This window comes from Podarcis muralis, chromosome 8 (genome assembly GCF_964188315.1).
Source record: "Podarcis muralis chromosome 8, rPodMur119.hap1.1, whole genome shotgun sequence".
In the NCBI taxonomy this organism is placed as follows: Eukaryota; Metazoa; Chordata; class Lepidosauria; order Squamata; family Lacertidae; genus Podarcis; species Podarcis muralis.
Genome location: NC_135662.1, coordinates 22567793 through 22592510, shown reverse-complemented (window position 1 = coordinate 22592510; position 24718 = coordinate 22567793). Strand labels below are relative to the sequence as shown.

At 45.5% G+C, this 24718-nt stretch overlaps 1 protein-coding gene and 1 long non-coding RNA gene across 6 annotated transcripts in view; one reads left to right on the top strand and one right to left on the bottom strand.

Annotated features, from left to right (window-relative positions):
* Window positions 1-7402: 7402 nt before the first annotated feature.
* Window positions 7403-14442, bottom strand: KLF10 (KLF transcription factor 10). 5 transcript variants are annotated; one of them, XM_028736348.2, is made up of 4 exons: window positions 14310-14442; window positions 10720-10920; window positions 9625-10522; window positions 7403-8781 (listed from the first exon to the last, which is right to left on the bottom strand). In XM_028736348.2, exons 1-4 carry the CDS (start codon window positions 14343-14345, stop codon window positions 8522-8524), a joined length of 1395 nt encoding a protein of 464 aa, XP_028592181.2. In that variant the 5' UTR covers window positions 14346-14442; the 3' UTR covers window positions 7403-8521. The 5 variants fall into 5 exon arrangements, with proteins under 5 accessions (XP_028592181.2, XP_028592180.2, XP_028592183.2 ...); XM_028736347.2 differs by having other exon boundaries at window positions 10720-10923; window positions 14310-14441; XM_028736350.2 differs by lacking the exon at window positions 14310-14442 and adding an exon at window positions 14121-14244 and having other exon boundaries at window positions 10720-10923.
* Window positions 14443-14574: 132 nt separating this feature from the next.
* The window catches only part of LOC114600351 (uncharacterized), a 27955-nt gene continuing 17811 nt past the window's right edge, over window positions 14575-24718 (top strand). The window contains exons 1-2 of the long non-coding RNA XR_013393866.1: window positions 14575-14706; window positions 15562-15697. This is a non-coding gene — a long non-coding RNA (uncharacterized LOC114600351). The remainder of the gene's footprint in view (window positions 14707-15561; window positions 15698-24718) is intronic.

Sequence of the window (24718 nt, the reverse complement as noted above, 5' to 3'; positions counted from 1 at the left end):
CTTTCTGAACATGGCCCAGGAGGAAGGAGCAGAACCACTGTATGACAGTGCCCCCACCCCAGCTCCCAGCCCCTCCAGAAGGATGTCGTGGTATCAAAGGCCACTGAGAGATCCAGCAGAACTAGGAAACAGCTTTCACCTCTGTTCCTAGCCCACCGGAGATCATCAACCAGTGCGATCAAGGCAGTTTCAGTCCCATGGTGAGGCCTGAATCCCAACTGGAAGGGATCCAAATGGTCTGCATCCTCCAGGCGTGCCTGGAGTTGTTCCGCAACCACCTGCTCAATCACTTTGCCCAAGAATGGAAGATTTGAGACTGGGCGATAGTTGACCATATCAGCTGGGTCCAAAGCTGTTTTTTAAAGAAGCGGTTTAATAACCGCCTCTTTCAGCAGGTCTGAGAAGGCTCCCTCACAGAGGGAAGCATTCACCACCCTGCGAAGCCCATTGCCCAGCCCTTCCCAGCTCGCTTTTATGAGCCAGGGTGGGCAATGATCAAGGAGACAGGTGGTCGGTTTCTCTTGTCCAAGCAGCCTGTCCACATCCTCAGAGGAAACAGATTGGAATTGATCCCACGCAACTTGACTAGACAGGACACTAGTACTCTCCCGCCCCAGCCCTGCTTCCATGGTGGAGCCTACCTCTTTCCGAGTCTGAGCAACTTTATCTGAAAAAAACTTTGCAAAATCATTGCAGGAGATCTCCTGAGAGTCTCCTGCTGCTGTTTTCTGCAGATGCAATAGAGGTGGTGAGGAAGGTCCTCTTCGCCATCGCTATCGCCACTTGGTAGGCTCGATGTTGAGCTCTAACCTGTGTCCGGTCAGATTCAGAATGAGTTTTTCATCACTGGCGCTCTAGCCGTCTCAGCGATTGTTTCATCGCCCTCAGCTCCAGGGAAAACCATGGGGCTGCCCAGGCTCCAGACAGTCAATAGCCCTGGTTAACTCCACATTCCAGCGGGCCACCAAGGAATCAGCTGAAAGGCCATCAACATGGGATAAAACATCCCCTACCACTCTTTGGAAACTATTTGGATCCATTAAGTGGCAGGGGCAGACCACCCAAATTGGTCCCACCTCCCTGCAGAGGGGAAGGGTTGCAGAGAAGTCCAGGCTATGGGTGTAATCCATGAAACATAACCCCCACATGAATTGCAAACTTACTGTATACAAGCAGCAGGGAGTATCAGGGACTGATTGTAGAGCATCACAAAAACATACAGCAAAATCATACAGGAAGACCCCAGTAGACTGGTGTTTTATTGCAGGTGTCGTCTGCAACAGGTTTTTGATGCAGTAACAGTGCATTATTGATTGATTTATTCTGTTTTACTAGTTGTTCTGTGATGCTTGCCCAATGCTGCAACATTGCCCAGGACGGCTATAGCATAACAACTCTACAATAGAATTGTACAGTTGGAAGGGACTATGAGGGTCATCTAGTCCAACCCCCTGCAATGCAGGAATATTTTGCTCAGTGTGGAGCTCAAAACCATGACCCTGAGATTAAGAGTCTCATGTTCTACCAACTGAGCTATATTTTATTGCTGGATGTTTTAATTGTGTTGTGTGATTTTTAATGATATGGGGCAAAATCCAATGAAGTAGTTCCACTAATGCAAGGACTTCCAGCTGCACAACAGAACTTCCCCTCCCCTTCCTCTCCCTTGCACCCCTGGCCCTTTCTGAAATCTGCTCTGCAGGATTAGAGAAACTCCCAGAAGGGGTTTAGCGGGTACATACATGGAGAGGACGCGGGTGGCGCTGTGGGTAAAAGCCTCAGCGCCTAGGGCTTGCCGATCGAAAGGTCGGCGGTTCGAATCCCCGCGGCGGGGTGCGCTCCCATCGTTCGGTCCCAGCTCCTGCCCACCTAGCAGTTCGAAAGCACCCCTAAGTGCAAGTAGATAAATAGGGACCGCTTACAAGCGGGAAGGTAAACGGCGTTTCCGTGTGCGGCTCTGGCTCGCCAGAGCAGCGATGTCACGCTGGCCACGTGACCCGGAAGTGTCTCCGGACAGCGCTGGCACCCGGCCTCTTGAGTGAGATGGGCGCACAACCCTAGAGTCTGGCAAGACTGGCCCGTACGGGCAGAGGTACCTTTACCTTTTTACATGGAGAGGAATTCCATTGCACAGTCAAAAGTCCTTGTGCTAATAGAAATAAAACCCATGGTTTTATTTGTTATTATGGAAATATTCCTCCGAGATTACCTGGTGATGAAAAGACCAATGGCCTGACTTCGTAAAAGACAGCTTCCTATGTAAAAAAAAAAATGTTTTAAAAAAATGAATCAGGAGATCAAACCATGAATATCTTGCAGGTGTAGTTAGGCCCTAAAATGTAGAAGTTGACCTATCCCTTGCCAGGGTATCCCTACAGACAGGAATGCCAACTTGGCCCTGCAACCATGGGTTCCCGGGACCATGGGTGCCATGCAGCGTGCATAGCCCTGGCGCCAAAATTTGTGGGTGCCCAGCCCCTTCATGGGGAATTTTGTGGGTGCTCAGGCACGCAGGACCCCAGGGAGCTGACACTTATGCCTACAGATTTGGGAGGAACACAGAACATTTAAAACATAACAGGACTAGAGAAAAATACTTTAGAGTTAGAGGGAAAGGAAAGGCATCTTCTACCAGTCGAGAATGTATGCTATGAATACTAAAGGTCAGTTCTAAGAAGTGCAATGTTATAGCAGAATCGCATAACCGGCTTGGTCACTTGCCCATTCCTGTGACCTATGAACCTCCTAGTCACTTTAAATGCAGGACTACCAATGAAAGATATTTACACTTCTCAGTGTTGTATGTCAACATGTCTGTACTGTTTAAAAATAGCCCTAAGGGCTGGCTGACCCATTTGATCACGGAGCCTTTCAGTTTGGCAATGCGCTTATGTTTTGGATGTTTCGAACACTTACCTGATTTAGAAGCAGGACAGCAACCTTGTTCCAGAAGGACCTCATGGCAATGTTTTAGAATGTGATCGCTACCTCGATCCAAGCGATTTGAGCGAGATACAGAATCTTATGATTATGAAATTAATTTGGGAGGTGCAAGGGCTTTTGACTTTTTGCATGGAGTTTCTTCTTGTTTTTCATTCCAGTTTGTTTATTGCTTTCCACCAAAAAAAAGTCTCAAGTGACAATAAAATACACAGTAATACAATTAATAAGCATCCGTTAAAAACAATAGCACACAAAGTGTTTATCCACCATAATAAATTAGAAAACAAATACTTTTCCTCCACACAACATCAGGATGAACACCCAGATGTAATTAAAATGGCCACAAGGTAAAAAGGTAAAGGTACCCCTGCCCATACGGGCCAGTCTTGACAGACTCTAGGGTTGTGCGCTCATCTCACTCTAGAGGCCAGGAGCCAACGCTGTCCGCAGACACTTCCAGGTCACGTGGCCAGCATGACGAAGCTACTCTGGCGAGTCAGAGCTGCACACGGAAACGCCGTTTACCTTCCCGCTAGTAAGCGGTCCCTATTTATCTACTTGCACCCGGGGGTGCTTTCGAACTGCTAGGTTGGCAGGCGCTGGGACCGAGCAACGGGAGCACACCCCACCGCGGCGATTTGAACCGTCGACCATGCGATCGGCAAGTCCTAGGCGCTGAGGTTTAACCCACAGTGCCACCCGCGTCCCTCACACCACCCGCATCCCTCGGCCACAAGGTACACAACAATTAATATCCAGGTGCCTGGGAGAATAGAAACATTTTCACCCAGCATAAAAAAATTAGTGCTGGTGGCAGGCAGAGGCTGCCACTCAAAAGGGCCCATTCTCTTGCTATCATCTTATGGAGACTTCACTTGGAGGGTCTCAAATTACGGTCCACGTAGGTTAATATAATGAAAGTTAATGCCTGAGGTATTGTGGTCCCAAGCCTTGGTTGCTTTTAAAGTAGCATTTTGAATTGGACTTGTAAATGAGTTGGCAGGCCGTGCAGCTGGGCCAGATTTCCTATACCACAACTGCAACTAAGACAAATTTTACTGCCTGTGCAACTTTTTCTGAATGCTGTATGGAAAGGTCAAAGGTCAGACACTCAAATGGCTCCAGTCCAAATCCTCAAGCGGTACCAACTGAAACTAATCTAACAAAATTGAACCAGACAGAGTTCTGGGTGTCTCTCAATACTAGCCTGCTGCAAGAATGGAGCCCAGGTCCTAACAGATATCTTCAAAACGCCTTGTGCATGAGTCACAGCAGGCAAACCAAGAGTCCAGTGCCTCATTTTGGCCATCATACAAAAGGCTTCAAAACAAATGGAAAAGCTGAGCTGGATGGCATACAGAAGATGTAATGGAGGTAGCAAAGAAGCTCTTCTTTCTGTAGCCTATTGAGTAGGCTCAATAATGAACAAGTACTGTACAGCACTAGCGCTTCATTGCATTCAAGCTGTATACCACAGAACCATCTCAATTCGTAGGGAAATGAGTGTGTGTTCAGCAGCAATCATGTGAATCACCGGGGTCATATTTGCATTCCACAGGTCCATCAGATCCACCAGCCATATCAGCTGAGAACAATCCCCCTGCCAGTTTATGAGGGCAGATGATACTAATGAACACCAATAGGTAATAAGAGAAATATATATAAAAATAAAAAAGATTGTCCAGTAGCACCTTAGAGACCAACTAAGTTTGTTATTCATGTAAACTTTCCTGTGCATGCACACTTCTTCAGATAAACTGAAACAGAAGTCACCAGACCCTTATATACAGTGGAAAGGTGGGGTGGGGTTTTTCTCAGGAGGGTAGTAGGAGATGGGCAATTGACTCAATGGGTATGATAAACCTGTTGACTACTGTTAACGACAGCAATTAGTCCTACAGGAAAAAGCAAGGGATAGTATGCAGATGATTAGCATATGTAATAAGACAGGAATCCAATATCTCTATTAAGACCAGGTCTTTCCATAGTTTTCATTTAGTGATAAGTTGTAATTCAGCAACTTCTCTTTCAAGTCTGTTTCTGAAATTCTTTTGTAATAAGACAGCTGATTTGAGATCCTGTATTGAATGTCCTGCGAGACTGAAGTGTTCGCCTACTGGCTTCTCCATCTTGTGATTCCTGATGTCAGATTTATGTGATAAGAGAATGGTGGTAAAATTCTCCACTCACCCTCTTCCTGTCCAGAGTGTATCTGACTACATGCATTGGGCCAGTCCCGTGACTGCTGAGATATTAAATAAGTCTGATTTTTAAAAGGTGCTAAACCCTAGTACAGTGGTACCTCAGGTTACATACGCTTCAGGTTACATATGCTTCAGGTTACAGACTCCGCTAACCCAGAAATAGTGCTTCAGGTTAAGAACTTTGCTTCAGGATGAGAACAGCAATTGTGTGGTGGCAGCAGTGGGAGGCCCAATTAGCTGAAGTGGTGCTTCAGGTTAAGAACAGTTTCAGGTTAAGAACGGACCTCCGGAACGAATTAAGTACTTAACCTGAGGTACCATTGTATGATGTGGGGGTGGGGGTCATGATTTTATCGAGGTGTGATTCAGCTCTTGTATTTTGGCCTAAGTCAAATCAGAGCCCTCACAGATTATCGTGAATCACGTAATAGTAGAGTTGGAAGAGATCCTGAGGGTCATCTAGTCTGCAGTGCAGGAATATGCAGCTGTCCCATATGGGGACAAATTGTGTTGCTTTATTTCTGTACAGTGGTACCTCAGGTTACAGACGCTTCAGGTTAGACTCTGCTAACCCAGAAATAGTACCTCAGGTTAAGAACTTTACCTCAGGATGAGAACAGAAATCGCGCGATGGCAGCGGGAGGCCCCATTAGCTAAAGTGGTGCTTCAGGTTAAGAACGGACCTCCAGAACGAATTAAGTTCTTAACCTGAGGTACCACTGTACTCTCTATCTCTGGTGTCCTGCCTGTTTCTTTAGGCCCATGGGCTTTGAAAGAGGTAAGGATGTCCAGAACATGGTGTGTGGAACACTTAAGAGCTTTGAATTCATGATGCTGCTGATGCTGATATGATGCTAAAGTAGTGCAGCAGAATTTTATTTTTAGAAACTAAAGGGTTCATTTAACTTTTTTTTTTTTAAAAAAAAAATGCTGTTTAGCTTGGAAAGATCCATCCAGAGCACTTCAGATCTCTACAGTCACCTTGAAATGCCTATTGAAGGACAAACACAAGCATAATAAAGCTAAGCTGGCTAGTAGGCCTGTGCATAGCTCATCTGAGGCCCAAGGGCGTCTGGGAGGCACGGGGTGTTCTTGGCATGACAGCATAAGTCTGCCAGGCATCCCCACTGACCAGCTTAGCCCTATGAGGCCCAGGGCAAGTGTACCCGGCTGCCTTTCCCCTCTAAACAGGCCTGCTGGCCAGTGTGAAGCTGCTAACGTTCTTTAAAAAAAAATAGAAGCAAGAATACACACCACGAAGGTTTTATTTTAATGTAAGAAAGAGCAAGGGACAACCTCCCACTCCAGCAATCAGAAATATGAAATATGGATTTACCCCTTGTTTTTCAACAAATCAAAATTTAAAGGGACCAGCAGAGATCGGGGTGGGAGGAGTGTCATAGAGGTAAAGGTAAAGGTAACGGGACCCCTGACCATTAGGGTCCAGTCGTGGCCGACTCTGGGGTTGCGGCGCTCATCTCGCTTTAGGCTGAGGGAGCTGGCGTACAGCTTCCGAGTCATGTGGCCAGCATGACTAAGCCGCTTCTGCGAACCAGAGCAGCGCACGGAAACGCAGTTTACCTTCCCGCCAGAGCGGTACCTATTTATCTACTTGCACTTTGACGTGCTTTCGAACCGCTAGGTTGGCAGGAGCAGGGATCGAGCAACGGGAGCTCACCCTGTCGCGGGGATTTGAACCGCCAACCTTCTGATCAGCAAGCCCTAGGCTCTGTGGTTTAACCCACAGCGCCACCCGCATCCCTGCCTGTAATCGGGCAGGCTTAATCAACCATGCTGCAAATAAGATTTTCCATGTTGGGGTCCATGGTATGGATGCGGATATATAACATTATTTTTAAGACTCAGGGTTTATGTTTACAGGCACTTACTGAAGGGAACATATATGGACTAACAAATTTTGATGCACAGTACCATGCTCTAGATCAGTGTTTCCTAAACCTGGGTGTCTAGCTGTTTTTGGACTGCCATCATTTCTAGCTAGCAAGACCAACGATCAGGGATGATGGGAATTGTAGTCCGAAAGGAGCTGGAGACTCAAGTTTGGGAAACACTGCTCTAGATAATCTTTTTTTAAAAAAAATTGTAACATTTATACACTGTATGATTGTGGGGGCGGAAGCAAATTGTGAGTTCAGTGCCTTTAGAAAAGGCCACATATGTTTTAATGAGTGTTGCATTTAGGTTTTAATGTTAATTTTTTCATTTGCTTGGAAAATTAAGTGAGAACACACACATTTTATATTAAAGAAAACTGTATGTTTATTGTAAACAAGGTATAAAGTACATTATAAGAAATATTGTGCAAAAATTTTTAAGTAGTCACAAAATAGATATTACACCATTCTCCAATAGTTCACTTTTCTTCAGTATGGTACAGTATAAAGCAGAAAAATGCTTGGATAATCCTGGCATTTGGGGCTGGTGTCTTTACTCTTTCCATTTCCTACACAACCCCCATTTTACTGATTTTAATTGATTTTAAACTATACCTTCAATATATAAAAGCAACTTATATACTTCTATCATAAACTATCCTCCAGAGTAACTTTTCAGAAAGTAGCATACCATACCACCTTTGTCCTTCCTTCTGAATACAAGCTGCATAGTTTACTCTTTAAGGATTATATTTTAAACAAAGTGCACTGTATCAAGGTTTTGAAAAATTCAGTGGTATAGAACTGTATAGGTATACAGGAAACAATACACAACTTAAAAGCAGAAATATTCAAAGATGCTGGTACAGCTAATGGTACTAATCATGTTGTTTTCTAAGGGTATAGTAAAAATACTATTGGACTTGCTTGTAGTAATAATAATTGAATAGATCAACTGGAACCATACGGCATCTCTCACTTAACAGTTGTTTGGAACAGCTATAGTTTATATGCTAAGATATGGAGGTACACTAGTGGAATTCCATCATCTTTCATAATTGGGCCTCAGAGAATAAACCAAAAGGAAATTACAGCACTCTGCTATAAACAGGTCATCCCTGATTCCATAAACTGGTATTCTTATGTATTTTGATTACAACACCTCTTCAGAACCCCTGCTTAACTCTGGCTTAAACCTAGCTGATGCATTGAGCAGCTGAATAGTTTTCCACATGTTTAAAGCCACATTCTTGTGCTGGCATTGACACTTCCACTTCTCCAAGTACAAAGGAAACCTCCAGCCCTTCTGGTCACTGCTGCTCTCAGAAGTACAGCCAGCCATTGCCTCTCCGTCTGTTCTTGCACCATCAAAGGATGACAGTGCAGAACCACAGACATTTTGCAAGCTGTTTTGTGTCACCATGAACCTCCAACCACAGTGACAGTAGTTAGTTAACAGTATTGTCAGTTGGTGTTATTTCACTGTGCAAGATCAGAAGCAGGAGGTACAATAATATCATTTAATTTGCTCACTTCCATCTGCCAGTTTGGTAACTTCTTGGCTGACAAGTGGCGACGTGCATGCTTTGTTAAGTGGTCACTCCTCATGAATCGGCGATTACACATTGGACAGGCAAATTTTTTCTCTCCTGTGTGTGTTCTGCGATGGCGAGACAGTTCATCAGAACGTGCAAATCTCCTATCACAGCCCTTCCAACTACAGCTGAATGGCTTCTCTCCTAAAATACAAAATGGTAGAAACAGAGCATTTATTTACCAACAGAATATACAGTTTTTCTTGCACCCATTTTCAAGAAACAGAACAAGAAGTATTCTAAGAAAAATCCTCATCTGCGCTGTCAACACAGACCAGACAAAACCTTATAGAATTGCTGTCTTTGTAATTCCACAACCTGTACAGCCATTTTTCAAAAAGCATACAGTACTTCAAATTAAGCTTTCAGACTTCCAATCACAAACCTAGAGGAAACCCTAGACAATCAACGATATTATCCAAAGTACGTGGGCAGACAACTACTATTGAAGATGGGCATTCAAACCATCAAATAAAGAATTAGGTTAAATTTACACAAATAATCTGAGGTCTCAAAACCTTCCTTCATGGAAGTGTGATTATACAAAATGTTGGATTTGGAAATTGCCAGGCTCCAAAATATTACTGAAATGTTTGGGCATGATTGCATTTGTGCATAATTACATAATGTCTCTCTTTTACTGTATTTAGCTTTACAGTACCACTATTAGATTCACTAGCCATTCTAAAACAGAATGAAACATAAGCTTAGACCTCAGCAGTGAGATAAAAATGCAATAGCCTTTGTTAAGATTGCAGTCCTATACATATATATCAGGGAGAAATAGCCCACTAAACTCAATATGCATAGAACTGCACTATTAGTGAAAAATTCCTATGCAAGTGAAATAATGTTGAGGAAAACTTTGGGTTTCCAGTTATGTTTTCCACAATACAAAACTCAGTAAAGGAGAAACCTCAGTATTACACGAATGACATGCAGACACACACAAACAAAACAATTTCCAACTTCTCAAGCAAAATTTACCTGTGTGTGTTCTAACATGTGCTTTCAAATGGGAACTCTTGAAATATGTTTTTCCACATCCTGGATAGCTGCACACATGGCTTCTTATTCTTAAAGAGTCAATGGATGGAGTGATCTTTGTTGCAGCAGGAGCAAAACCTGGAGCAGGAGCGATAGGTGAGAGCCTGGTGCCATTGGGACTGATCACAGGTGCTTTTGGATTCTGAACAACAGTCTGTGGAACAACAAACATAACAGCTCCTTTGGGAACTTGGGCTCCCATGAACACCATAGGCTGACAAAGGTTTGGTGACAACTGACTGCAGGGAGTGTTGGGTACTACTGCTGTCACAACAGAGTTGTTAGCAGGCAGTGGAACCATCTGGCAAACCAATGGCACAGGAGGGACTCCCCCTGCTTGCACAGGAGATGTGGGAACTACCAGGGAAGAGCGTTGTACTGAACCAGGCACAGGCAGAGGACTACTGAGTGTGGTCTGCATGAAAGGCACTGGACTGACTGCCAACACTGAATGTTTTTCTTCTTTCACATCAGGCCGCTTATCTTCAGACACTGCAGCAGCCAGTGACACGCTTTCACAAGATGGATTTTGTTTCGCTTTTGCATTGCCTTCTTGCCTTGCGTAATCATCCCGACACCTCAAAATGCTGTCTGTTCTTGCTGGACAGGTTCTGTGACTGCAAAGCTGAGCATCGGCTGTATGGCGAATGACACTTGTCGCCTGTGCTTTCAGCACTCTCGATTCTGAAACTTTTTCAGTCTTCTTAAAAGCTGTTGGAGCGCCCTGCTCAGAAGCGTCAACAAGTGACTTGCTCTTTACAGTAGGTGGCGCTGGTGCAATGGGATGGACTGCCTGAGCCATTTCAAGGTCAGAAGGGCTGTAGGGCGGAGTCAAGCACTGGAAGAATAAAAACATGGTGCAATTAGCTCTCCACACAGCACAACTAATTAGCATGATCTATGAACTTCAGGCTGCAATTCTACACATGCTTACTTCAGAGCAAGTGCCAATAAATGGAGTAAATTTCCTTCTGAAGGAGCATGCATAGGACTTAGTTGTAAATAAGAAATTTATAATAATTGAATAAAGCTTACAAAGGCTGATATTTGAAAGTCGGTAGCAGGTAGCAGGTTGTCCTCAATTTCTTCAGATGTATCTGATGCTGGTGTTATTGGTCTCAGTTCAACGTACTTCTTGAAGTCCGATTTCCAACTGCAGCTCATGGACATTAAAGCTTCTACTGCTTCAAAATCACTCCTAATGTGCCGCTTTTCAGTTATCACCTCCATTCCTTCCTGCTATGAAAAAGAGAGGATGCTTTTCAGTATCAAACAGCAAATATAAGCTTATATGTTCATCAAATATTTAAAAAAACCAGATTATATGTAGTAACTCCAGTGTTTTTAAGAGCCTCTCCTTTTTCCTATACCCCTCCTTTGAATGGATTATTTATTCCTAGTTTGGATACCATGAAAACTGTAATCAGCCAAGGGTAATGAAATCTTATTGACCTCAATGAAACTCAGTCCACAAACAATTAAGCTTAAATGGTTATAGTTAAACCAATGTATCTCATTAGATCAAAACAGTTTATGTCAAAGTACTTCAGTCCAATCGGATTCAGATCAGTCTGCAAGGTTATGTAGAAACACTTAAAATGTTTCCCAGATCATTCTATAGACACCTATGTGATGTCCTATGCAGTTTTCCCAGAACTGTAGTTGGAAGGGACCACAAGCATAATCTAGTTCCAACCTCCTGCACCCAACATGGTGCAGACCCATGACCCTGAGATTAAGAGTCTCATGCCCCAGCAACCAAGCAATCTCAAGTGTTAAAAGTTTCAAAAAGTGACAGTTTTCCCATCAGGGAACCGAACCTTGGTCTCCTGCGTGACAGGGATACTCACTACTACACTCCTATTTCATTATTTTTATGGTGTGCCTTTCCTATTCCAAAGCACAATCCTATACAAGCATGCTCAGAAAGTCATTTGTCACTGGAGTTTGGTGGCACATACCCCCAGGCAAACATGCACTGACTTCAACCTTAAAGGTTCCTTTATTGCTACTATTGTGTTTTAGACAAGCTAGGGACACAGCCTTGTGTTTTTAAATATTTGCTTTGTGCTAAATCATTCCATTACTAACACAACAAGGGACATGCGCTTCTCTCAAAACGTGTGGCCTACACATGGGAATTAAAACCAAGTCCTGTTTCTGTAGGGCTTCAGCTTGGCTATCCTGAGGTGGTCCAGGCGAGGGCCCTTAAGTTGTGGCTTAGGGATTCCTGTGAACAACTTGCTCCCCCCCCCAAAAAAAAGCCACCCCACCCCTCCAATTCCTTGCTCGTTTCCTGCGTGCGGAAAAAGCACTTTTCCGTTGCGCCCAGCCAGAGGTCTGAAGGATGCGTTTTGAATTTATGTGCAACACTTTTTACCCGCCTTTATTAGAGCCCCGTGCACAAGATTTCTTTCCCATGAAGTTGGCCAACCCGCCAATGCCTGCCTTCGGCGGCAACCCCTGCACCATAAGGCACGCCTCGAAGCGTGCGCTGCAAAACCGGCATATAGGCGCAGAGGGCCGAAAAGTAAATGGCTACATCCGCCGCCGCCGCTCGGCGACTACAAGGCCTAAGGAAGGCGGGGGCAGGGAGATCCTCGCCGGCAGCCGGATCTTGGAGCCGAGCCACGTTCACCTCAGAGAGCCTCCGCCGGTGACTCACACAGCCCGCCCGCCCATTCCAAACAGCACGCACTCGCTTCCCGAAGGACCGCCCTGCTCGCCGCCCATTGGCCGCCAAGGTCGGGCGCCGCGGGAGACGATTGGCCGGCCGCTACCCCCCCCCACCCGAGAGAGAGTGTAGGCTCAGTGGGCGGGGACATGTGAACAAAGCGTGATCAGCGGCTGCTGCTCGGCGCTCGGGGAACGAGGACTGGGAATTGCCGCTCGGCGACCTTTCCCCTACTTCCTTGCCGCGCGTTCTAGAATGCGAGCTCTCGCAGGCCCCGCCCACTCTCCCCCTCCCACGCCTCGAGGCGAAAGGAGCAGAGGCGAGCATCTGTGCGTGCCGGAAGAGATCTCGCCTGCTGCTGCTGGGAAAAGCTGATGATGCTCGTCCACTTGTATCTCCAGCGCGGGGGCGAGCCTTGAACTCAGCGCCCCAACCCTTCCACCCCACCGGCTCATGAGGCTTCTGTAAACGCACATTTTTTCCTGGGAGGCCCCCTACTCCCCCCGTTTCCTGCGCGTGGGTTTGGGCAGGCCTGGTCCGCTCCCCCAAAGGCACCAGCAGCCGGGCGAATGTTTGCTTCCTCCTCCTAGAACCTGATGGGCGTCAGGGAGCCGCGCACACACAGAAAAGCCAATCCCTCGAGGCTGCAGCGCTACCCTAGCGCGGCGCCCCCGAATCCAGCGCGCTCTGCTGGGAACAAAAAGTGGCTTCCGCCTGCAAATGGGGGGGGGCGGGAGAAGTTCCCGCCCAGGCTCGTCGTCTAGAGAGAATGAGGCGGAAGGAAAGGGGCGAATGCACACCGCCAAGCGGGAGCCTCGCCCGGAGGAATGTGGGGCGAGCGGTCGGCGCCCTTATTTTATTCTGGAAGGCCCGCCTCGCCCGCTCAGGGAATGCGGCTCGCCCTCGCCCGGCCTCTTCCCACTTTCCTCCAGTCATACCATGACCCACCCCGGGGCCGGGCTCGCCCCCTCAGCAGCGCCGCCACCCACCCACCCAAGTCCTGGCGGCTGCGGCGCCCCCCAAACCGCTTCACCGAGCCCACCGTCACCCACACATTGGTCTCACTCGCGCCCTGTTCGTTTGTTTGCTTCGTGCCTTCCTCGCATTGGGGCTCTCTAAGCGAGCTGCCTGCCTCCGCCGCCGCCACATGCCGCCTCTTCATTTCCCGACCTCCCTCATCTCTCTCCACACGCGGGGTTACTTTCTACCAGCTTCTTTTCCGATCTCTTATTTCCCGGGAAATTCCACAATAGTTGTCCTTCCTCGGCCGCCTTTAAGCCTCTTTCAATCTCTCCTCCTCCCCCCCCGCCCGCCCGCTTTATCCTTTTCACTCAAATCACTTTTAAGAGTTGCCTTTCATAGAGTTGGAAGGGACCTGAGGGTCATCTAGTCCAACCCCCGGCTGCAATACAGGATTCTCACTATAGAATCAGGCCACATACCAAAAAGTTCCCCCTCAAAGAGGGCCGCACCAGATGCTCCCCTATAGCCATGCTCCCCTCCAGGCAGTTCCAAGAGCTTCGCCTCCCCCCCTCCCCAAAAGCCCCTTTCAAACTCAAAGATATATAATCCAATTGTGTTGCGTAGCAACATTTATGCACTGCACCCCCTGTCCTTACACCTCGCTGCACGCACCCGTTTATCAACCAAATATTCGTTTTCACAACACACACACCCTTGCAAAAAAAAGGTTCCACTAAGCCCCATTTCCTTCCTCCCCAACAGGTCTTTCGCTTCTTAAAAGCCTCTGACCGAGACACACCTCAAGCTGGCCGGATCTCTCTCTGCGTTGCCCTTTTGAACAAATACTCTTTTTCCATCTCTTAACAGAAATCGCATCTTTCCCTCCTCCGCCAAAAGCACTTTTTCCCAGCTGAAAGCTTGGTCCCCGCCCCCCAATCCACTCCACCGCTCCAAATGACTCTTGCAATGGACGGATAGATCTACTTACAGCAAGCTGGAAAGGAGACACTCCAAAATTCAGCATGACCCCCGATGGAAGGCGCCTCTCTCTCCCCCACCCCCCTGTCGGGCTGCAGCCCTGATGCTGAACCAGCGAGGCTGCAGCTGTTGACAAGTTCCCTCCCCGCCCCGGGCGTTCTCTGCCTGCCGCTGTCTTTATTTTCCTCTTTTTGTTCGCAGGCAGCTCCCCATTCAGGTGGCGGCTCCCCAGCGCAGCGCGAGCAAAGGCGGGCGCCAGGCGCGGCCAATCGCCTGCAAAGGTGTGTGAGGCCCTGGCCAATGGGCGCGCGGCGGCTGCGCGTGATCAGCGGCTGCCCAGCAGCGTGGAGGCAAAGTCATCTCGGCGTGTACACAAACCCGGCAGCGTGTCCCGGCGCAGCCTTCGGGTAAGTCCCAGTTGCTGGCTGAGTCAGTGTCACGTCTCTTCCCGCCCCCGCCCCTCCTCCCCTCCCCTTCTCCGGATCCCTGTGGGAGAGGCGAGGTGGGCTGCAGGGATCTTGTGCTTAGCAACTAAGACAGCTGGTGGTAAAAGTGGCATGCGAGAATTTCATTTTATTTTTTAACCCTCCCCATTCGGCTCCAGATAAGATATGTATATAACAGGAAGTAACCATGAATGTGGGTGGTAATATTGTTCCACAGGGAACCAGTAGCTAGGCAACTTGAGTGTAGCTTTTAAGCAGCATCAGAGACAACAGATTTATTTATTTTTAATCCTTTGGCACTGTAGCCCATGAAAGTTTATGCTACAATAACCTAAGGTGACACAAAACTCCTGTTTTTCCTAAACTAACAAGAGTTTCATGGCACTTTAAATTACTGCAGCATAAACTTTCATGGGCCACAATGAACTTGGTATTCTTTCAGGTGCCAGACAACTCTTCTTTCGTTGCCTGTCTAGAACCTGCTTAGGACTGGGCACTGTTTACTATTCACCTATTTGAGGAAGAGTGTGATAATTTGTTTAAGAAGCTTGGCAATTAAAACCCGAACTGAGAATTTTAAGACCTGAAATTTTCTGGTCAGGCTTGGGAGGCAGGGAACCAAATTCTGTTCTTTTATTTGTTTGTGAAATTTATATACCAGCTTTTCCTTCAAGGAGCTCAAGGTGACATATATCCCCTTTCCATTTTATCCTCACAACAACCCTGTGAGGTAGATTAGGCTGAGAGATTGTAACTAGTTCAAGGCTACCCAATGAACTTCATATCTGAGTGGGGATTTGAACCCTGTTTTCCCAGGTCATTGTCTGACACTCTAACCATTCCACCACACTGGCTTTCTTCCTGTATCAGAAGGAATAGGGAATACATCAACATTAGGGATTGCGTGAAAGACCTGTCTCTGCTCAGGTGGGGATGCCTGTACAGTTGCAAGGTGAGCGAGCCATAAATAGTACTATCAGTAGCAATGAAGGTATAATACAGCTAACAGGAGTAGCAGACGACTTCGCTCCTGAGCTTAGCCTACCTAATTCCCTTTCTTAGCCTCAGTGTGGAAATTCTGTTGTGCAGCTCCTGGATGAGCCAAGTTCTGGAAAAAATCTTAGCTGACTATCCATGTCAGTTTTTATGGACATCACAGCCACCCACTTCATGCTGCTCTGAATATCTAGCAAGTTTTGACATTTTCTGTGGAAAAAGTTGTAGCAGCCTGTTTATTCTCAGGTATTCCTGTCCTCCTTTCTGTTCTTTGTTTGCTGTAATACATAGAATCCAAAACAGAGTTCAGTTTTTGTTTATGCTGGCTTCAGAAGAGTTCAGATTGCAGTGTTAACCCTAAATTATTACTGTTGACAATTGTTTCTCTTTGATCTTAATTTAATATCTCTGAACAAACATTTTAGTGCTTTCTATTATTCTGGTCTACGTACCTTGTTCTTGCCTGTAGTTTTCAATGCAGAATTAGGTCCCCCAACCTCTGACACACCTAAATGAAGAGATGCAAAGTGTTGCTTTTGAAGTAGGTTCAGTGTTACTTCCTTCTGAGTAAACATGGCTAGGATTGTGCCACAAGTCCTGTGCCTATATGTTACACGTATGACTACAGTGTTAGTGTTTTAAATCCCTATTCATTGCCACTACCATTGATCGTAATAAGGATTCATTCCTGTTTGGCTATTAGTGTGGTATTAAGTAAGATGTTGCTGTTTTGTCTGGGTAAGAAATCCACTTGGATTCCACAGTGGATAATGTGTGGCTCTCTTATCTGTCCTATTCTTGTACTTAGGTGGATTCATTTTTATGCTAATGTATTTCTTTTTGTTTCTATTTTTTATCATTCAGAGATCACAGGGTTGTTTACAACATGCCGTATTTTTCGCTCTATAAGACGCACTTTCCCCCCTCCAAAAATTAAGGGAAAATGTGTGTGCATCCTATGGAGCGAATGCAGGCTCCTTGGCTTCAGCGATAGCAATGCGAAGCCTCCAAAGCGCAGAGGGAGCACTCCCTCCACGCTCTGGAGGCTTTGCGTTGCTTTCGTTGAAGCCTGGAGAGCCACCTGAAGCCTCCGGAGCGCAGCGCGAGTTCCCACTGTGCTCCGGAGGCTTCGGGTTCCTTTCACTGAAGCCGGGAGAGCAAGACTCTCCTGGCTTCAGCAGAGAGGGAGAGCTGTGCAGCGCCCCTTCAGCCAAGCGGGAGGAGAAATGGAAGGGGCTCCATTTCTTCTGCTGCTTCGCTGAAGGGGCGCTGAGCAGAGAGGGGGAGAATTTTTTTTCTTGTTCTCCCCCTCTAAAACAAGGTGCGTCCTATGGTCGGGTGTGTCCTATAGAGCGAAAAATACGGTACATATACAAAATGAGAGCACACAATGCGTAACAAAAAACCCCAAAAAGAAACCAATAACCCCCCTTCCACAAACACATCTGAAACCCCATGTATTATAATCTGCCAAAGTTATAGAGAAACGTCAGGAGAGACACTGGACTCAGCTTCATTTTACTTCTGCAAAATGGAGATGAGTCTGTTAGTTTAAAGCAGAGTCCCGTGCCCAGCAGAAGGATGAGGAGTACATGCTGCATACTCTATATTGCTTTATTTATAGTTCAAAGCTGGTATATTACAGAAAAACATCTTGCCTCTGCCGGAGCAGAAAATGCATCCTCTCTCCACGACAGCTCGGAGAGAATCACAAAGTGAAACTGCAAAGAACAGTGAAAAACAGGAAACCAGTGTACGTCACATCCAGTCTCCCTTTCCCGTGAGAAACTCCAACAGTACAGACTGTGGAATGTAAACACCTGTCTCGTGACAAGCCCTTTCGCTGCACAGTGAAGGAAAGCAGAAACCAACATCCTCCCCCTTTCTGTGAACATCACTGGGCAGCGTGTTCGTACAATATCAGTACAAACCCAACTTCTGCACATAGGTACAGTGTTGATCCCTTGATACAATCTTGGACAATACATCAGCAGGAATTTCATTACCTGGCATATAGGACACCGTTACGAGTCCCTTCTGAATACATTCCCTAGCATGCTGCAACTTTAATTGCAAGTGCTTCGTGCTTTGCTTACAACCTTCAGACTTCAGCAAAGCCAAACATGCTTTGTTGTCCTGGTAAACCTGGATTGGACATTTGACAGGAATTTTCATATCTTTGCACAATTGTACCACCCATTCACAATCCTTAAGTGAATAAGACAGCGCATTCAGTTCGGCTTCACAAGTACTTAAGCTAACTGTTGTTTGCTTTTTGCATGACCAATCAAACAGACCCTGATTGTACATGTAGCAAACTCCAGACGTACTTTTCCTGTCTGTAGTGTCACTTCCAAAACTTGCATCTGCAAATATCTCAAGACCACCAGACTTCTGATTGTTAAATCTCAGTCTGTAATGCATAGTGCCTTTCAAATACCGCGCTATGCGTTTCAGAGCTTTCCAATCCTTGACACTAGGATTGTTGACTTGTCTGCTTAGCAAATTACAGCTAACAGCAATGTCTGGTCTTGAACATCTGGCAATGAAGTTTAGCTTGCCTAGCACACTTCTGTACAGTGTAGTGTCAGAAAATGCTTCTTCAGTGTCATCTACCTGATAACCTGTTGTCATCGGTGTGTCTACAGGGTTAGCATCCATCAGGTTTAGTTTGCTTAACACATCAGCAATTTTCCGTGACTGGTGTACTAGAATGTTACCATCTTGTTTTCTCTCTATTTCCAGAGATAGGTAGTTGTTTACCTCACCAAGATCTTTCATGTCAAAGTGCTCTTTCAGTTGAGCTAGGGCGTTATTGTACATTGCGACATCTTTCCAAAAGAATAATAAATCATCAACATAAAACAAACAGTACAGTTTCTTTTGCCCCTCCTCTTTGACAAATACACATGGATCAGCTTTCCCTTGCTGAAAACCTAGAGAAAACAATACTTCAGTGAGTTTTGTGTGCCAACACCGTGCACTTTGTTTGAGACCATAAAGGGATTTCTTCAGAGCACAAGCAAATCCCTGTTTTACCTGTACGCCATCAGGTGGAAGCATATAAAGTGATTCATCTAGAGATCCGTACAGAAAAGCTGTATTAATATCATGGTGACTAATGTGTAGATTTTCCTCTGCAGCTAGCTTGAGCATAAGCCTAATGCTTTCATACCTCACTGTGGGTGAGTAGGTCTCGTGATAGTCTTCACCTGGTACCTGTGCAAAACCTCTGGCTACCAATCTGGCTTTGTGTCTGACTATCTTGCCATTTTGATCTGTCTTCGCTTTGAAGACCCATTTGCTTCCAAGCAGTTTCATTCCTGGAACTACTGGAACTAGCTCCCATGTTTTGTTCCTTTCTAAGGAATCAAACTCAGCCTTCATGGCATTTAACCATGGCTCAGCTTCCTTTGAATCCAAACCCTGGATTTCTTGGAAACTTGAAGGTTCAAATACCTTCTTGGAGCTTTTAACAGCTGTTACTGCTATCGTAGCAAACTCATCAGCAAATCTCTTTGGAGGTCTGCCTTTTGTGGCTCTCTGTGACCTACGAATTAGCCTTAAGTCTTCAACACTCTCCTCTTCCTTCTTAGGAGAAAAACGACCTACTGTGAACAATGGTTCCTCCAATTCTTGATCAGAGCTTTCAGAGGGTCGCATAGAGGCTTTCGCACTCTTGAAATCCTCTGAATCACCCGATTCAGTTTCAGATTCAGACTCAGAACCTTCATCAGTGGGTGTGGGTTGTTGTGGTTGCTTTTGACTATCCTCAGTCTCATCACCGTCATCAGGATAACATTGGAAAATTCCCACATTCTCCCCCCACTTTGCATTGTACTCAACACTTCTCGTGAGCTTAATTGTCTTAGAGTCAGTCATCATTATTCTGTAAGACCCTTTCTGATAACCTAGAAAGATACCATGCAATCCACGCTTGTCTAACTTGGAATTTTGTGGTGAGTGAACCCACATGTCAGAACCAAAAATTTTCATGTGTTTGATGTATGGCTTCTTGCCAAACATCTTCTCATAGGGGGTACAACCAATCGCTGAAGATAACCTGCGATTGTAACTGTAAACAAAACACGAGAGAGATTCGGCCCAATAACTCTCTGGAAGATTGGCATCATGCAGCAAGGTTTTTAACCCTTGAAGCAATGTCTGATTTGCCCGTTCCGCAAGTCCATTCTGCCATGGCGAGCGAGGACTAGACAAATCGTGTTGAATTCCTTTCTCAGTCAGAAAAGCTTCAAACTGCTGAGAAGTGAATTCTCCCCCGCGATCACTGAAAAGAGTCTTTATCTTCTTACCATGCACATTTTCCAACCAAGCACAGAATTCCTTGAACCTAGGAAAAGCCTCTGATTTCTGCTTGAGATTGTACACAAAAATATATCTGGAAAATGCATCAACGAGAACCATGAAGTACCTATTTCCACCCAAAGAGGGCGCTAGTGGTCCAACCAAATCTGCATGAACAACCTGGTATGGTTCCGTAGCTTGCCTACTAGACACCTTACCTTTCGCAGCCATTTTCACTTTGTTTGCTGCGCATGCTTTGCACTTCATGTGGTACCTGCAGGGTTTAATAGTCATACCTTCAACCAAGGCAGGCATTTTAGATACTGCCTCAAAATGCAAATGACCTAATTTTCTATGAAAATCGTGAATACATTCTGCATGCAAACTTTTGTTAGAACCTGCAATTCAACAAGTGTCATCCTGCACAACATCATCATAATACAAAACAAACAAACGATCAACATATTCAGCATGCAATACATAATCATTTTTCTTTGTGATGATGCACTTCCTGTTCTTGAAGGAAACGTCAATGTTCCGCTCATTCAGCTGTCCAACGCTGAGCAGATTATGTTTGGCGCCTGGCACGTAAAGCACATTCTGTATCGATAAGTCTAAACTGTGAAGAACAACAGTTCCGTAGCCTTTACTGGGAATAGTGTGGTCATCCGCCTGGTGAATCGCACCTTCCTGCGGTGTAAAAGACACAAACAGTCTCTTATCGTTGCACATGTGGTGGGTCGCCGCTGAATCAACAACGAAGAAAGATCTAGACGTCTTCTGGACCTCTGCAACCTTTGGAGTGAAGCGTGAAACCATAGCCTTGTGCTGCGTTGTCCTAGACACCGGACCTTTGCCTTTGCCTCGGCCTTTTCCGCGCGATGAGCTTTCGCTGCGCTGCTCTGTCTTGGCCCTGGGATATCTGCATTCCCTCTTCATATGGCCTAGACGTCCACACGAGTAGCATTTCACTGCCTTCAAAGCTTTGGCGCCATCTGGTGGTTCCACTGCACTATGGGACAACGTCTGTGAAGACTCCCCCTTGCCCATGCAGCTAGCACCCCGGCGATCTGCTTCATTCTGAATCACGGCAGTAACAAAGTCCACTGTCAGCTGAGCAGTTGGCTGCACAGCAATCTGGGTTGCAACAGACTCCCAACCTGAACCCAAAGATTGTAGTATCATGAAAGAATACACAGCCTCTGGAAAGTTGAGTCCTCTCTGTTGCAGCTCATGTCTCAGATTTTGCATCTCCATCAGATGTAAACGCACATCTCCACCTTCAGCAAGAGCCATATTATGCAGCTTGTTAAAGTAAAACATAGTGGATCCAGCTTCTGTCCTTAAGTGAGCCTCTCTCAAAGCGTCCCAAATTTCTCTGGCTGAGGTCTTATCACGCAATAGACAGAGCTCTTCCGGGGATACTATCAATGTAAGAGTTCCCCTTGCTTTGGAATCCTTAGCTTCCCATGCATCTGTAACTGGAGCTGGGGGGGTTTCTGTAATCACCTCAAACAAACCCTCTTTCCGCAGAATTGCCTCTGCATACAGAACCCAGTCCGCATAATTTTTCTTGTTGAGCTTAGGAATCCCACAAGCATCCTGAAGGGCCATCATGACTCTGGCATTAGCCTTCAGCGTCATATATGCTGCTTTAAATCTTGCTGCGTCACTGCTGCAGCTGCTTTATTCCAAAAGCGCACTTAAAAGTTACTTTCGATTTCCCCAGCATAGTAACTTGTGCCTGGGAGCCTTTTGCCTATTCCTGGCAAAACGGCTTTAAAAGTTCAAAGTCCAGCCATAAAGCCATTAACTAGAAGCTGGCAGGCTGCCCGGAGCAGTAGCACATACCTCATCAATCATGTTTACGCGCAGAGCAGATTCCGATCCGATCTGTCCCTCTGCATTCCGATCCTTTGCCAGCACTCCGATTCGACTTCTGGGCCCATAACCACGTGTTAGTTTAAAGCAGAGTCCCGTGCCCAGCAGAAGGATGAGGAGTACATGCTGCATACTCTATATTGCTTTATTTATAGTTCAAAGCTGGTATATTACAGAAAAACATCTTGCCTCTGCCGGAGCAGAAAATGCATCCTCTCTCCACGACAGCTCGGAGAGAATCACAAAGTGAAACTGCAAAGAACAGTGAAAAACAGGAAACCAGTGTACGTCACATCCAGTCTCCCTTTCCCGTGAGAAACTCCAACAGTACAGACTGTGGAATGTAAACACCTGTCTCGTGACAAGCCCTTTCGCTGCACAGTGAAGGAAAGCAGAAACCAACAGAGTCATGGTTTCCTTTCAATTATGCTGGTGAGCAGGAGGACTGTACATGCTTTTTATGCTGAGAGTATATGAACTACGAGTTGCATATGCACTTATTTTGCCATTCTGATATGAAAAAAGAAAGAAAGAAAGGGAAGCCCCTAAGAGGAGAAGCGATGAAGGGTGTGATAGCTGTGTGGTAGCGTGTCAATTGCAGTGCAAGTGTGCTGCTCCTGTGATCACGCCTTGTCATCTAGTATGAATATGTATGTGAATCCACAGCTTTGGCTGAATATGACACTGTGTGAGTTGACATGATACTTCTAAGCACTAAGTTCAGATCAAACTAGTAGTTAATGTCTTTCCAATCAGGAAAAGAGCCACCACAAAGAATGTTAAATTTGGTTGTGGGCAATGTTTGTTAGAATCCTGTCTCAGCCCAGGACTCATTGGGTGCTGTGGTACTATCCATCCCTTAGTTGTGAATCTGGCTTGTCCTCGGCCACCCAGAGAGCCTTTGCCAAAGTAAGAATTTAAACTAATACATCTTGCATCTGATTAACACTTTTGTTTGTGCTGACTCTTTCGTGGTTGCCTGCCAGCTGCACTAGGGCCTCTTATAAACACACGTCTGTTTTTGAATGGGCTTAGTCCTCACCACTGCATTACAGTGCCCCCATATTTGGTGAGATGAGACCTAAACTGCTTTCTTAATAGCTAATTATTATTAGCTATTAAGAAAGCATAATTTATTGCTTTCAGTAACATATGATCGCTTTTATTATTGTGGATATCTTTGACTCCCATAGTTTCTCAGAAAGCCACAAGTTCGGCTTCAAGGTCACATTCCATCGATGTAGCAGTGCTGAATTGCCATGGAATTGTGAAGATAATATACCAAGGAAATTTGGAATGTGCTGGGCCAGCTGGGTGAACATAAACAGATCTATGCGTTGTGATAACTGCAGCTCCTGAGGCAGAGCAGCAAAAGTGGATTGAGAAACCATAAAAGTGCAGAGGCGCTTGACCCTTTCTGCTTAAAGGCATATAGAAGGGAAGACTGCTGTTTGGGGGAGAGTCAGAGAGTGGGGGAATTGCATGGGGTGAGTATTGCACCATCCCTAGGATCCTTTGGTGAGAGCAGAAAGCTGGGAGGGGGGAAAGTAGGTGAAATCCTGCTGAGAATGGAGCTTTGAGAGAGGAGGATAGGGATAGGGGGACACATTGAATATCTGGTCTTCTGTTAACTTACATTGCTCTTTGTGAGATAAAATAAGCTGCTTGTGAGGAGGCTGCTATTGTTTGCATTTGTACTTTATTTATTAATATTTCTGCACTGTGGCGAATTTTGTCATGCTAGACCCACTGTAAATGGACTTCCCTGTATTTTGCACTGAGACCCTCAAGGACGTAATATGTGTGTGTAAAGGGAGACGACAGGGAGCTCTGAGCTGATGTAATTAGCAGGGTGATAGGCAGAGGGAGGTGCAGCCGTGCTGTTTAAAGAACAGGGTTAACAGAAAACTGGAAACCGTCACCCACTCTGAACCATCCCTCAACCAACAAGTATTCGGTAGCCATGCCAACCTTCCCTCCTACCATGTGGTGCCGCTGGTGAACACATCAGGCCATAATAAAGCAACATTCACAGTATGATTTCAAGTGAAAGGATTGACTGTGGGCTGGGTTTTAGTGGGTAGGAGAGGATATAGTAATTGAGATTTATCCTTCCAGGTTCCCATGTGCGTTGATTGATCAGAGTTTCAAAATCCCATCCTTGGCAATAAAAGCATAGGAATTAGACGACACAGCCTTGTTTTGAGCAAGTCCACCTATGAAGCAAGGTGTCCCCCTTTCTTTTTTTTTCTTTTTTTTATAATGATTTTTTATTGCGTTTCTTTCCATATATTCACAAAGTCCACAACGTACAAAAGCCACAAACAAGAAACAAATTTAAAAAATAAGAAAATAATAACAGAAAAAAAAAGATAGAAGAGGGAAAAAAAACAGGAAAAGAAAAAATATATGCTTGTCAAGTCATTTTCCATAATTTATCATGTCAGCTGGACCTCCTCACATCCTCCAGGCCCTGCGTTCCCTGTAATACAATATATGTCAGCAATTTGTTACCTTATTTCGCAACTTAATGTATCTTTCAGTTATTATGTTTCCAAATTCCAAAAGTTGTAGTTCAATTCTAATTCCTTTCAAGATAAACATAATATATTTGTTTCAAATTGTCTCCTCTTTTTTTTTATTATAACCTAGTTTAACCTTTATCTAATCAAATTGCAGAAGCATACCATTTCCTAATCGTGCACAATCTTAACATTCAAACAACTTATAATGTTTTTGCAAATATTCTTTGAATTTTTTCCAGTCCTCCTCTATTATTTCCTCGCTCAGG